Source organism: Balaenoptera musculus, chromosome 12 (genome assembly GCF_009873245.2).
Source record: "Balaenoptera musculus isolate JJ_BM4_2016_0621 chromosome 12, mBalMus1.pri.v3, whole genome shotgun sequence".
In the NCBI taxonomy this organism is placed as follows: Eukaryota; Metazoa; Chordata; class Mammalia; order Artiodactyla; family Balaenopteridae; genus Balaenoptera; species Balaenoptera musculus.
Window position 1 is genome coordinate 51,047,923 of NC_045796.1, and position 15,117 is coordinate 51,063,039.

Sequence of the window (15,117 nt, forward strand, 5' to 3'; positions counted from 1 at the left end):
TGGAACCTCAGTCATGCTATCATGGCATCAGATAGCCAGGAGCGCTATTAAAGATTTACTCGGGTCATGGCAAAGGGCTCAGGAGCCAACTTGAAGAGTCTCTCACTGGCCAAAGATGAAATTATTTGAATAGTAATTACAGTTGATTGAAACCCAACAAATATTTTAAATCCATGAGTTCATAATGATATTATATTATAAAATAAAACCTACTTGCTCACCTCTGGGGGAATGATAGGAAATGAATTCATTATCTTGAAAACTGATAAATATAGGTAAAGAATCAAGCATTTATCTTGCCTTTCCTATAGGAACTATACCAAACTGTAGATAAGGGGAAACATCTTGTTATAAAAGTATTCCAATTAATAATGAAAAGGAAAAATAAAATTAGAATGTCACCATTTTGCTGCCTCCAGGGAAATAATGGATGTAGGCATTTCCTGCATCAGCTAACTTCACAAAAACAGAGGCAATCAGACAGTATGAGCCTTCTGTTGAGAGGACACACTACCAAAGGGACAGAACAAGAGTCTGATGAAGCTGTTGGACCTAGCTCCCAATTTGCGAGAAATGCAATCAGTTCTGCTATAATGTGTTCTTAAAAATCTCTGTGCTATGTAAAATCATGCAATGAAAACCACAGGACTTATGGCAAAACTGAGGTAAAAAAACTTCCTCGGTGACACATTAATAAGTTAATAACCTAATAAAAACAGTAACACAGTTTTATATATATTATGTGGTCAAGAAATACATCAGTACCATAATAAATAAGGCACTTTACCCTGAAAACCCCTTGACATCTGTGGAGGTGGCATGGGAAGAGCTGCAGCTTGTGAGTGATCTTGAGGTGGTGGAAGGAGCATTCTCTGCAGCCAGAGGGAAACTGTAACTCCACATGTGGGTGGACGCAGGTCATACGTGGTGACGGATGTGGCTGGTCACGTCTGAGGTGTGTGTGTTCCTGGGTAGCTAGCTCAGTTCAGCAGAGGCAGCTTCCTACATTCGCCTGGTGGTTCTCCTGGAGGGAACTGCATTAAAGCAGGGGTGAGATTCATCATGCTCAAGTCATTCCCTCCCTAATATATCAATCAAGGTGAAACAATCTGCATCTTCAACACAAGTATTAGCACAGAACCCACAGGACAGGGAACAGAGAAACCTGTTGAACTGCACCGTGTGCGCAATCGGCAAACTCTGGCCTGGGAGAAATTCTAGAGGTGAAATAACTTAGGTTCATTAACAGATAAAGTGTAAAAAAAGAAAGGGATAGAGGTAGAACCTGTGGAGGGAAGGCTGGCAAAGTTCTTTTTCTTGAATGGTGGTTAAAAGGGTATTTGCCTTATAATAACTTTTAACAATAATTAACAATAATTCTAACTATAGTGTTCCATGGCTTTTTGTGTCTATATTTTAATACAATGAAAAGGTTTAAAAAAATAATATTCAATCAATGGCCAAAGGAAAAGGGAAAAGTAAAAGCTAGTTTTCCTTCTAAATTCATGTGGAGACAGCTTTATCAAATGAAATCATGCAAGTGACACCACTCATTTATTTACTCATAGAACTTTAAACTCTTAGTTAGGTGCCAACATGGTACTAGGACCTTAGGAAACAAAGATGATGTGACCAAGTTTCCACACTCCAGGATTTTAGTGTTTTTGTACAGACAGATATTTAAACAGATAAAATACAGGCGCGGTGCCCATCGCCATTACAGAGGAAGAACCCAGTGCTGTATGAAAAAGGAAAGAACAGCTGCCTGGGAGATCTGGGGGCGGCACCCAGAGCAGCTCTGAGCTAGGTCTGAAAATAAGACGTTGCAGACAAGGAAAGGACGTTTGGGCAGCTTTCCTGGCATCCTTAATCCCTGATGAGAGTCTACCATACCTCTCCACCCCATGGCCATTATCAGATCACCCAAACTCTTTCTGCTTGGAGGTGCAATTCTGGGCAGAACTTGGGTCTTCTGTCCAGTAGGAGACTGATCTCTTGGCTCATTTCTTCACTTGCCCCTTTGGACATCCCTGTGCCGCCGTCCATTCCCCTTTGCCCCCATCCTTAGATACTATGGGGATTCAGTCTCCAGCTGGATGCCTGGCTCCTCTGGTGCCAAGGGAGCCTGGTGGGTTTAGGGAAACTCTGATTCCTCAGTTTGTCTGTGTGTTTCACTTCACACAGTCAAGTGAAAAGGAGAGATGCTCCAGAAGGAGAAATGAGTGGCTGAAAGAGAGAGCACAGGACCAGTACTCAGTACAGCTAAAGCATGGGTTTCCCTCCTCCATTTATACTCACCACCCCCCGCCTCCACATGGAATGTTAATACGTTGTTGACAGCCAGACCTTCCTCCACATTTCTCTCATTGGACTGTATTTCCATGAGGTGCAGAATTAAAACCCAGGGCTTGTTAAAAACAATCACAACCACAAAAACCACTTTTATTAAGCTTAACACAGTGAATTTAAAAGAATGAAATATATGTATAATTCAATTAGTTGATTGTTTTATAAATTGGTTAATCTTTTTTTTTTTAACTTGAGGAAAGTCTGTTTTGCTTTATTTATTTATTTTTTAATTTATTTATTTATTTTTGGCTGCGTTGGGTCTTCATTGCTGTGCATGGGCTTTCTCTAGTTGCAGCAAGCAGGGGCTACTCTTCCTTGTGGTGCACGGGCTTCTCATTGCAGTGGCTTCTCTTGTTGCTGAGCACAGGCTCTAGGCATGTGGGCTTCTGTAGTTGTGGCACGTGGGCTCAGTAGTTGTGGCTCACGGGCTCTAGAGCACTGGCTCAGTAGTTGTGGTGCACGGGCTTAGTTGCTCCACAGCATGTGGGATCTTCCCGGGCCAGGACTCGAACCCGTGTCCCCTGCATTGGCAGGCAGATTCTTAACCACTGCGCCACCAGGGAAGCCCTGCTTTATTTTGAATCACAACTTTTTTTCTCTTCCCAAATCCTGTTTTGAAGTTAGAAGCTGAATATCAACCCTTTCCCGCCGCCACCTTGTATTCCTTATATCCCTAATCCTTCCCACTCTCAAAGGATTGGTGACTCCATGGCTTGAGCTGAGTAGAGAAAACGTTATTTATATGAAAAGCAGAAGAAAAAAAGGAATATATTTTTTAAATACAGTATTATCCTTGTTACATTAAGTAGAACAGTTTCTTAACATTAGCATGTGCCCTAATTCACAGATATAGCACTTAAAATCCATTTGTCTAATTCCTAGATCTCCTTGTCTTTATTATTTTTTTAAATAAATTTATTTATTTATTTATTTTTGGCTGCATTGGGTCTTTGTTGCTGCGTGTGGGCTTTCTCTCGTTGCAGCGAGCGGGGGCTATTCTTTGTTGTGGTGCATGGGCTTCTTATTGTGGTGGCTTCCCTTGTTGCGGAACACAGGCTCTAGGAGCATGGGCTTCAGTAGTTGTAGCTCACGGGCTCCAGAGTCCAGGCTCAGTAGTTGTGGCCCATGGGCTTAGTTGCTCTGCGGCATGTGGGATCTTTCTGGGCCAGGGCTCGAAACTGTGTCCCCTGCATTGGCAGGCGGATTCTCAACCACTGTGCCATCAGGGAAGTCCCTCCTTGTCTTTAAATGAAAGTGAACATTAATAAAAAGCAGACAGCCTGATGCACTGTCAATATTCAATAATGCAACTAAGTTATACAAAAGTATTTTTTAGTAGAAATAAGAACTGAATATAATGTGGTCTGGGTAGCCATTTAAGGGCTATTCATTTTTTTAAATTGTGAGATTTATCTTATATAGAGAAACTGCATATGTACAATTTAAAAATAATTATAGGGACTTCCCTGGTGGTCCACTGGCTAAGACTCCGTGCTGCCAATGCAGGGGGCCTGGGTTCGATACCTGGTCAGGGAACTAGATCCCACATGCTGCAACTAAGAGCTCACATGCTGCAACCAGGCGCAGCCAAGTAAATACATAAATAAAAATATTTTTTTAAATATATTAAAAAAAATAAACTTAAAAAAAAAATTATAAAGCAACCCCCCATATTACCATCTTTTTCAAGAAATAAAAACTGCCAGCATGCCAGAAGCACCCCATTTGTCCATCCTCAATAATAACTCCATCTCCCTATTAGAGGTAACCACTAACCTGACTTTTCCCTTGCTTTTCTTGTTAAACACTTGTGTATGGATCCCTAAATAACAGAGTTATTGACTATCTTTGGACTTTATATAAATGGACTCATATGCCAGGCATTCTTTGTGTCTTGTTTCTTTTGTTCATCACTGCCTATGAGATTCATCCATGTCGTCTATAGCTGGAATTCTCTCATTTTCACTACTGTTTAATATTATGATATACCCGAATAATCTATCCATTCAAGTACTGATAAACACTTGGCTATTTATTCCTAACGTCATGTACACAATCAACATGTTTTAAAATAAATATTTCAATGTCAAAGAGAGTGTTCTGCCTATGTTCTCATCTAGGAGTTTTATGGTTTCAGGTTTTACATTTAGGTCTTTAATCCATTTTGAGTTTATTTTTGTATATAGCGTGAGGGCATGTTCTAATCTCATTGTTTTACATGTAGCTGTCCAGTTTTCCCAGCTTACTGAAGAGACTGTCTCCTCTCCATTGTATATTCTTGCCTCCTTTGTTGTAGATTAATTGACCATGGGTGCATGGATTTATTTCTGGGCTCTTTATTCTGATCCACTGATCTATGTGTCCGTTTTTGTGCCAGTGCCATGCTGTTTTGATTACTGTAGTTTTGTAGTATATTTTGAAGTCTGGGAGGGTGGTACCTTCAGCTTTGTTCTTTTTTTTCCAAGGTTGCTTTGGCAGTTTGGGGTATTTTGTGGTTTCATATGAATTTTAGGATTATTTGTTCTAGTTCTGTGAAAAATGTCATGGGTATTTTGATAGGGAGTGCATTAAATCTGTAGATTGCTTTGCATCTTTGTTTCTTAAGGCAAAAGAAATTAAAGCAAAAATAAACAAATAGCCTAATTAAACTTAAAAGCTTTTGCACAGCTAAGGAAGACATCCACAAAACAAAGACACAACCGACTGAATGGGATAAAATATTTGCAAATGATATGACTGACGGGGGTTAATATCTCCAAAACATGTAAACAGCTCATACAACTCAATATCAAAAAAAAAAAGAAAAGAAAACAACCCTATCAAATGGGTAGAAGACCTGAATAGACATTTTTCCAAAGAAGACATACAGATGGCCAACAGGCAGGTGAAAAGATGCTCAACATCACTAATTATTAGAGAAATGCAAATCAAAACTACACTGAGGTATCACTTCACACCAGTCAGAATGGCCATCATCAAAAAGTCTACAAATATCAAATGTTGGAGAGGATGTGGAGAAAAAGAACAGTTGTACACTACTGGTGGGAATGCAGTTGGTGTAGCCACTATGGAAAACAGTATGGAGGTTCCTCAAAAAACTGAAAATAGAACTACAATATGATCCAGCAATTCCACTCCTGGGTATATGTCCAGAAAACACAAGAACACTAATTCGAAAAGATACATGCACCCCAATGTTCAAAGCAGCACTACTTACAATAGCCAAGCTATGGAAGCACCCTAAGTGTCCATCAACAGATAAATGGATAAAGAACATGTGGGATATATATGTATGTATATATATATATATACACACATACATATATATATATATATACAATGGGATATTACTCAGTGATAAAGAAGAATGAAATACTGCCATCTGTAGCAACGTGAATGGACTGAGAGAATATTATGCTTAGTGAAATAAGTCAAAGAAAGATAAATACTGTATGTTATCACTTATATGTAGAATCTAAAAAATAATACAAATGAATGTATATAACAAAACAGAGACAGACTCACAAATATAGAGAACAAACCAGTGGTTACCAGAGGGGAGAGGGAAGGGGGGAAGGGCAAGGTAGGGATATGAGATTAAGAGATACATACCCCTATGTATAAAACAGAAAAACAAGGATATCTTATATAGCACAGGGAATTATAGCCATTATCTTGTAATAACTTTTAATGGAATATAATCTGTAAAAATACTGAATCACTATGCTGTACACCTGACACTAATATAATACTGTAAATTAACTATACTTCAATTAAAAATATAAAAAATAAAATATTTCATTAAAGCAGCAGTTTAAAAATCTAGGTAGCACACCCAATTTACTTTTATATAACAATAAATGATTAGTGAAAAGCTATTATTATTTAAATATGCTGGTAAAATTAGGGCAGTAGGTTTAAAAAATTGATGTTGCAGGATTCAAGTCCAATTTCTACTTGACATTATTGTCTTCAGAAAATTATATAGAAATGTCCCAAATTGTCTGCTTATTCCCTTACCAGAGAGAATAGAGGCAGTTTCCCCAAACTTGAGAAAGCAGTAGTTGCTTTCATTATAAACATCAGAATGAGTTTTATATTAAATAAATTCAGAAACTGATTTTCTTCAGCAGGTGAATTCTGATTTCTCTTTCAAACAAAGTTACACCCTTAATGCTTTAAAAGTTCTCCCATAATCACAGAATTTTTGGTAAAAATGTTACAACTCTATAAATTTTCTTTCCAATTACTTTCAGAATTTAAGAAAAATTGATCATAATATCTAAGAGCAATGACAAATACCATTTTGTTAAAACTCTCTGAATCTCTGCTTGGGCAGATTTCTATGCCATGTGATTTTCTGTGAAATTAACGGGCTATTCTCTATTCCACTGAAATGAATATGGAGTATCAATGTAATTATAAAGCTATATTGGCAAAAAAATACTTTATTTTCATTTCATAAGATTTCAGAGGTCTTTATTCAGTGTGCAGTTTAACAAGCTAAAAGTAACCACCATAGATATGGCTTAATTGCTTTGTTGGCTTAGCTCTGAAACTTAAAATGAGAATAGTCAGCAATTGCAGTTTAAGAAAATCTTGACAGTTAATATTCGTATCTCTCAATTATTCCCAGAATTTGATAAAGTTATTGAATGAAAACTTTTACTGAATTTCTCTTCTATTACTTCCTTCTGTGTTTTTGAGTTTGGAGGCAAATCTTATTTCATGCTGGAAATGGTTCTTCCTGAAAATGGTGGCCCGATAATCACCGTATAATTCTCTTTACTTGTTAATCTTACACTAAAAAAATCACTTTCCATAAAATCTTGGTCAACCCATATATGGTTTGAGATTAAAATTTGTTTAAAGACTACTAAAAATAAGCATAAATTAACTTATTTTCATCATCAATATTTAAGGCCACACATGTGCCAAGTAATGTGCTAGGAGGCCCTGGGGGTAAAGCGATGATGAGATAAAGCCCCTGCCTTCACAAACATGAAACAGCCTGTAAACAATTACATAAAGTGTTTTAAAGACTATAATAGAGGTCTGCAGAAGATGCTGTGAGGGGAAGGGTCTGCCTGTGAAAGGTTTCTCCAAGGAGTCATTTTTAATAATCACATTGATAGTTTGAATAAAATATTACTGCCAAAACAATACAAGAATGTTTGCTGACTTTTATTCCTAAAAAAAGGTATGTGCTTCCTTTTATATTATTAATTTCAAGTTCTTCCTTTTACATTATCTATTTTCTTAGCACACTTGTTTTTAGCTATATTAATGATAAACTAAAGGTAAATGCTCAAATAGGTCTAAGACTTTCCAGCTTCTCTTTTTTAACAGCCCAGTTGAGTGAAAGTAATATGAAACAAATAGAATATTTACAATTTGGGATATATTGCTAAATATGATTGAGAACCCTTGTTACCAAGCATTGTTTGTGCTTTATGTATTACTATCAATCAAGAAAATAGAAATAGTTTAGTGACCTATTGCATATTGTCTTTTCTAGATGAAAACTTCTCAATTCCTCATAATAAAAGGGGAGTTCTTGGAATGGTCAACAAAGGCCGTCACAGCAATGGGTCACAATTCTACATCACACTACAAGCAGCTCCCTATCTAGACAGAAAATATGTGGCTTTTGGGTATGTGCATTGTAAGTTCGTCTATATAATATTCATATATATAAAAATGTGGTTCAAAAAGATGTGGGTAAGTATTGTACACAGTCTACGGGTAACTAAAAATAGAACTTAAAAGCAAAAGTAATACAAATACTGTAGACAAACATGTTCAGAAGTAAGTATTTCATAAGAAGCTTGCTATCTATAATAAACACGGAAACCATTTAGGCACAGCCATTATAATGTCCTGTGCATCCATCCATCCATCCATCATCCATCCTTCTATGGATCTTCAGCCTCAAGGATATTGTCAATTCTTAGTAACTATTAACACCATAGTTCTTAATAATCTAGATATATTTAGATGCAGAAGTGAGGTGAAGCCATTTATGTAATTGTCCATGAACATTGTGAAGAGAGAGATAAAATCGTCCAAGCTACAAGTAACTTTTTATTTTACTGAGCAATTTAAAATATGGAAATATCTCAGGTAATAATTACTAGAATATTATTAGCAAGATGCTTATAGGCATGTGGACCGAATATGGATGGTGACTATACTTTTCATCACTCCCGTGTTTCATATCTCTGTGTTTGATTACTGAAATGAATATAAATTGAAGCTTACTTTGTCTTTCCTGAAATGATGTATAAGGTGTCAGAACTTTTCTGAATATTAGATTATTCCAGCTACTCCACAGGGATAATTACTGACTCTTCATCCTCAGAAAAAATTCCAAGCCAATGTTAATTTTAAGCACAATTAAAAAAAAAACTTAAGCACAATTATTCCTTCAGTGTAATGCAGGTGATATTTCCAGGTTGAAAAAGCAGAAAGTATATTTTCATCCAAAGGAGACTTCTTTAAAGAGATGATTTTAACAGCTACATAAGCTAAAATAATGCATTTTCCTCCATCCTCCCTGGTCTTAATAAACTATATTCTGATTTTGAAATGCATTCTTCAATTATTTTTTAAATCCAAATAATTCTTACAATTTCTTGGATCTTTTAAATATCTTCCTGTCATCTTGTTGGTAGTATCTTGCCTTCAACCATATGCTTAGGTGATCCTTTATATCCTTCCAAAAGGTACCTTTCTCAAACGCAAACATGACTTTAAAAAATTTAGTGCCTCCTTCACCACCTCCACCCACAGATGCATAGAGCCTAGAGTTCAGAGTGGCATTGCAGGTCCTCCACCCTCTGGCCCCGCATCTTTTTTCAGCCTTCACTGCTGCTGGCCTTCTGACCCATTCATTCAACCAGCATTTTATTAGGCACCTAACAAGTGCTAGTCCCGGTGCTCAGTCCTGGGGCAAGAGTGATGTGGCACAACTTCCGCCCTTCGGGGAGCCTATATAGTGTGTTGGAAAACACAACAACTGTAAGACAGTGAGACATGAACATGCAAGCCCTGTAAAGAGTGCACTGGGAATACAGGAGAGAGGGCAAGCCAATAAGTACCCTCCAACTCCTTAGTAAAAGCCAATGCAGATCCTACAGGATGGTAGTGGAGAGGAGTGCTTGGTCTCCTTTTGGTGATTGCCTTTTTCTATGTGATTCATCTTTAGGGGACTCTCTCGCACTAATTCGTTATCACCAACACACTGGCCTCAGGGAGGCGCTGCACTGCTTTTATTGCTCTAGCCTAAGTATAATCTCAATTTTTTTCCCTTAAGCCTCCAAGTTACAGCTGAGTCTGGGCTGAAATATTTAAACAACACCTGACAGAACGCTAGGCGAGAAGCAGAAAAGTAATACCATAATAGGCAACTAGATAATCTGACACAATATAACTAACTCCTTCAGGGATACCCTCCTTCCCTGCTGTAGAGCTGCCTCTAGTGGAAGATGCTTTCTCTTCCCTATCATCACAGAGCACCCGCAGGTTTATCTGAGCTTCCAGAAGCCCAGACATGGTTAGCAAGGTCCAGAGAGATACAGAAATTTCCTTTCCTATTTGAGACAGACCCTCCTTCCAAGACCTAGTTTCTGGTACATGCACTTGCCTTGTCTTCAGATGGATGACACTGGGAATGCCCTTTAGGGGAGATTGCATCAACCCACAGTCTTGTTGATGGCCCTGCCCTGTGGTTTCACAGGGAAAGAATACCAAAATATAAGCCTGTAAGATCTCCATTCACACATACATAGGTCAAAGGGGTATATGTTGGGGATAGTGCTGGGGAGGAATTAATTAATTATAAGGGACCCCTAAAGTGGGGAGGAGTCATGGGAAGCTTCATGAGAAGGTGAAATGAGTACTGAAAGTCATGTAGAAGTTAGCCAGATAGAGAAGGCTGGAAATCAAAGTGAGTAAAATAAATTTTAGAAAGAGTGAAGAACCTCCGTAGAGAGACCCTAAGGAGTATCCTATCTACCAGTCATTTAGTTTGGCTAGAGCTTAGAGCCCAGGGGGAAATGGAGAGAGTAGAGGCTGGAGAAGATGAGACAGCCAAGTCCCGGCTCTCAAAGGGCTGTGGGTGCCATGCTGCTGAGCACAGACCCCCACCTGAAGGGGCTGGGAAGCCATGGGAGAATTTTTAATTGGGAGCAACATGACCAGGTTCTTGTTCTGAAAAAAATCTCTTTTTAGCAGAAGTGAGGAATTAATTGGCAAAGGATGAAAATGAAGGTAGAAAGGCCAGTTAAGAAACGATGGTAACCACCTAGAGGGGTGGGATAGGGAGGGTGGGAGGGAGATAGATGCAAGAGGGGGTATGGGGATATATGTATACTATAGCTGATTCACTTTGTTATACAGCAGAAACTAACACACCATTGTAAAGCAATTATACTCCAATAAAGATGTTAAAAAAAAAAAAAGAAGCAATGGTAATAGTAGGCCATAAATGAAGTCCTAGTCTAAGGCACTGGCAGTACAGATAAGCAGGGGATAAATGGAAAAATTCAAAAGATATTTGGAAATTAGATTCAACAAGACTTTATGACTATTTAGATGTTGGTGGTGAGGTTATGGAAAGGTATAGAGCAATGGTATCTAACAGAACTTTCGCAGTGATGGAAATGTACTATGATCTGTGCTGCCCAATATGACAGCCACTAGCCACATAAGCCACTTAGCACTTGAAATGTGGCAAGTGCAACTGAGGAACTAAATTTAATTAATTTAATTTAATTTAAGTAGCCACCTGTGGCTATTGGCTACCATATGGGGCAGTGAAGATCTGGAGGAACTCCTAGGATTTTGGAACTGGTTGGATGGCTGGTGCCATTCACCACAGTAGAGAATACAAGAAGGAGGATATGGGAGAGAAGATCATGAATTCAAGGAGGACAAGTTATGTTTCAAGTGAAGATACCTGTATGACAGGCAGGTGGCAACTCCTGAATACCAGGAGTAGGTATTCAAGATGGGCAAGGGCTAGAGATGTAGATTTGGAAGCTTTGAACATGGCAGCTGAGCTGCAGCCAGACCAGAGTACCATCCCTCCCAGAACAGCCTCTGGGCCTTTGCTTGTCTTGTTACGTTCTGCCTTCCTTCAGTCTGCCAAAATCCTGTTCAAGGCTTAGGTCAGAAATACCCCCCTAACTACCAAAATCAAACTGCCTCTTTGTCCTCTTTGGCACACTGTGAACAACTTGAAATAGGAACTGAGTCTCACTTACTCTGTGCCCTAACGCCTGTCACAGTGGAAAGGTGCACACAGTAGGTGCCCATTCAGTATTTGTGAAACCAATGTGGAGAATAGGCTTCACAGCCTCTTTGGACAGAGGTGAATCTGTCCATTTATTCCCTGCTCTTCATCCTCAGAATGTATCTTGTGTCCTGCTCTGTGTCATGTTTTCTAATTGGGATGGCAAAAATAGAGCCCTCCAGAAAAGAAATGACTAGAGATGGTCAGCGTCAACACTGACACTGTCCCCGTAAAGGATCATGAAATGGAAATTGCACCTTCCCCTTAACCACCGCTTCAACCCAAACACTGGCAGAGGGCACAGTCCTATGTTTAGAGCTATCTCTCTGGCCTCTGCTGCCTTTTTTCAGTTGAGAGAACCATCAGAAGTCTAGTTCCACTCGGGGAGTTCTGGCTTGTGGCCAGCGAACATGTACAGAGACCTGAACTAGCATGGCTCTGGGCTGTCTTTTATTCATGTATTCAGTGGATGGCAATGAGGTGCCCACTCTGTGCCAGGCACTGAGCACTATGCAAAAGCATGATCTCTGCCCTCAGGGGAGAATCAGAAATTAATCCAAGAAGCATAGAAATAAATGTCAAATTTATCCCTGATCACTCCTATAAGGGAGAGGGGGAACTTGACATAAGCGGGGCGGGGAGGGGGGCGATGTCTGGGAAACATCCCCCAAGGTAGTGATGGCTAAGATCGGAAGGAAGGCCAGGAGGTGACCAGGCCAGGGGACAGAGGGAGGCAAGAGCAAAGGAGACAGCTGTGGCAGGAAGGGCACATGGGGCGGTGGCTGAAGTGCTGAGAGCCAGTCTGGCTGGAGCCGACAGAGCAAGGGAGCATGCTGCAAGGCACCCTCAAGGGGAGTGGGGAGGCTGGCCATGGGAGAGACCTTTGGTCTTTATCATAAGGATGATGGGAAATTATTGAAGTGTTTTAAGTGGGGGAGGTGAGACCACATTAGCATTTTTAAAAGATTGCTCTGATGGCAGTGAGGATAACAGACTGGAAGGGTCCCGGAGCAGGTGTGGAGGAGCATGGCAAAGTGGACATATCTAGAGCTATTTAAGGTATTTATGACTGATGTTAATTTAATTTGTAGGAAACAGCCTTAGCTAAGCTAGATAGGACTCAATTCAGGGATGTAAGCTAAATGTGAAAATTTATGACTGACTGAATTTTCCATTCTGTTCTCCTATATAGGCAATTGATTGAAGGAACAGATGTTCTTCATCAACTAGAATTGGTTCCAACAGAGAATGAAAGACCAATACAACAATGTGTAATTATTGACAGTGGAGAGCTTTATGCCTAACCTTCGTATCAGTATTTTCTGACAGTTTTTTATTGTACATCTGATCAGCTGTTTCTAGATTTAATTAAACAGTGCTTGTTAAAATTTGATTTGAAAGCTGTGGTGGACGCTGTAGGTTAGCTCTCCCAACACCCAATCCCTCCCCATTTTCCTTTCTTGCCTAAAGCAAAATACACAATTTTCCAGCCTCCTTCGCAGCTAGGAGTAGCCATGGGATACTGTTCTGGCCAGTAAGACAGCAGCAGAATGCCAGTGGTCCTGCCCCTTCCCCTCTATCCAGTCTTGAAGGCAGAGAGGCTGGAGCCATGAAGGAAAGGCCAAGAGAACAACAGAGGTGTCAGCCCCAATTCTTGAGCTGCGGGACCAATACCAGCAACTCCCTATGTCTAGATTTCTTGCTATCTGAGACAAACAGATCCCTGTTTCTTGGTCGATTATTGTTACTTGTAGCCAAAACCATTCTTAATTTAGCAGCAGTACCTAATGGCCTTTGAATCCTAAAACATTTGTACCTATAACAGAATTATGTTGGTGTCTGTAATTATATTTCTGCCATAAGAAAATTGGTAAATAACCAAATAGAAGAGAGGCAACAGAAAAAAATTCATTGTAGTATTTCGTTGTTTATACATGACATTCAGAGAAGGATATACACTTTAGATGGTTTTATGAATAGAATGCTTGTCTCTGAGCCATACCAACTCTATGAAAACCAAGGGCCTCGGTTAGAGTCCCTGTGGTGGTGGACTCCTGAGATGTTCCTGGGATCCAGCTTTATCAGCTGCTCCTTAAGCTGAGATTCTCAAACCCATGTCACCTAGGGAAGTTTTTCAACAAAGACTACTGGACCCTGTCCTTGCCCTGCAGAGTCTCTAGATGTGGGACAGGGATTCTGCGCATTCGCTTAGCTCTCTCCCCAGAGGTTCTTATTTAAGCCACCTGGGCACTGGTCACTCGGGAATCACTGCAAGACATAAGCAACATGTTTCAGCCCCCTTTTTGCAGTCAGTGAGGTGCTTGCCTCTGTTAGTGGTGACCCCGCTCAGCTGCCGCCACCACTGCTGTCGAACTGCTGCTCTGCCCAGACCCACTGCACTTTTCTTGCCCTTAAGTGAAGGTCTGTCTTCCAAGCACAATCTCTCTTTGAGCTGATCTTAAGGAGACAGCCCCCTAATTGACTTGGGGCTTGCCAAAGGGAGGCAAAGGATTTTTAGAAATTTTTAATTTTGAAATGATTATAGATTCACAAGTAATTGCAAAAATAGAACAGAGCAGTCCTGTGTACAGATCACCGTTTCCCCAGGGGTCCTATCTTACACTATAGTATAACATCAAAACCAGGCAACTGACAATGGCAGAGTTGTCATCTTATCCTGTATATTGTAGATCTGTGTGACTGGCACCACAATAAAGACACAGAACTTTTTCAGCACCACAAAAACCTCCCTCGGGCTAGCCCTTTACAGTTAACCTACTCCCTTGCTCCCCACCATCCCTAACTCCTGCCATTGGGCATCTATATATACATCTATCTTCCTCCCTTCCTTCCTTTCTCTCTCCTTCCCTCTCTCTTTTTCTCTCTCTGCCCTCTTTCTCTCTTTTCCTGTCTCTCTCTCTCTCCCTCCCTCCCTTCCTCTCTCTCTCTTTCTCATAACAGCTTCATTGCTATTGCCATATGGTTCTATCCTAAGATCTGAGGTGGATGGGGAGGAAGCGTACTGCCTGTGTCACGTTCTCAAGTGACCCAGGGGCAGCAGAATGTTAAGAATGTGTGTTCTAGAGCCAGACAGCCTGAGTTTGAATCCTGGCTCTGCCCTTCCCTTGCTGCATGAACTCAGGTAAGAACTTCACTGTGCCTCTATTGCCTCATCTCAAAACAGTAGTACCTACCACACAGAGCTGCTGTGAGGGTTCAGGGGATCAGGAATTTGTAGACAGGACCTAGAATATGACCAATTATGCTGTAAGTGTTCGATACACGTATGATTAATAAAATCCTGGTATATGACCTTCAGGGTGTTGTCTAGGAACTTGTATTTTTAAAAAACTCTTCAATGACTGATTAACAGCCAGATCTGGGAAACACTGAAGAGGAGGTATCTCCTCTTCTTCTGCTCTTAGGAGTTTTGGCCAACCTGAGAATTCAAGCTGTTTGTATGAAGCCTCCGG

General features: G+C 40.1%; 1 protein-coding gene and 1 long non-coding RNA gene across 7 annotated transcripts in view; one reads left to right on the forward strand and one right to left on the reverse strand.

Annotated features, from left to right (window-relative positions):
* PPIL6 (peptidylprolyl isomerase like 6) overlaps nucleotides 1-13,037 on the forward strand; it is a 35,440-nt gene extending 22,403 nt beyond the window's left edge. For all 6 annotated transcript variants that reach the window (XM_036871655.1, XM_036871656.1, XM_036871659.1 and 3 more), the window contains 2 exons: nucleotides 7,868-8,003; nucleotides 12,837-13,037. In XM_036871655.1, coding sequence (XP_036727550.1) covers nucleotides 7,868-8,003; nucleotides 12,837-12,948 — 248 coding nt within the window. In that variant the 3' untranslated portion in view covers nucleotides 12,949-13,037. The remainder of the gene's footprint in view (nucleotides 1-7,867; nucleotides 8,004-12,836) is intronic.
* Nucleotides 1-15,117, reverse strand: part of LOC118905178 — a 42,684-nt gene that overhangs the window by 22,273 nt on the left and 5,294 nt on the right. The window contains exon 2 of the long non-coding RNA XR_005022174.1: nucleotides 788-1,034. This is a non-coding gene — a long non-coding RNA (uncharacterized LOC118905178). The remainder of the gene's footprint in view (nucleotides 1-787; nucleotides 1,035-15,117) is intronic.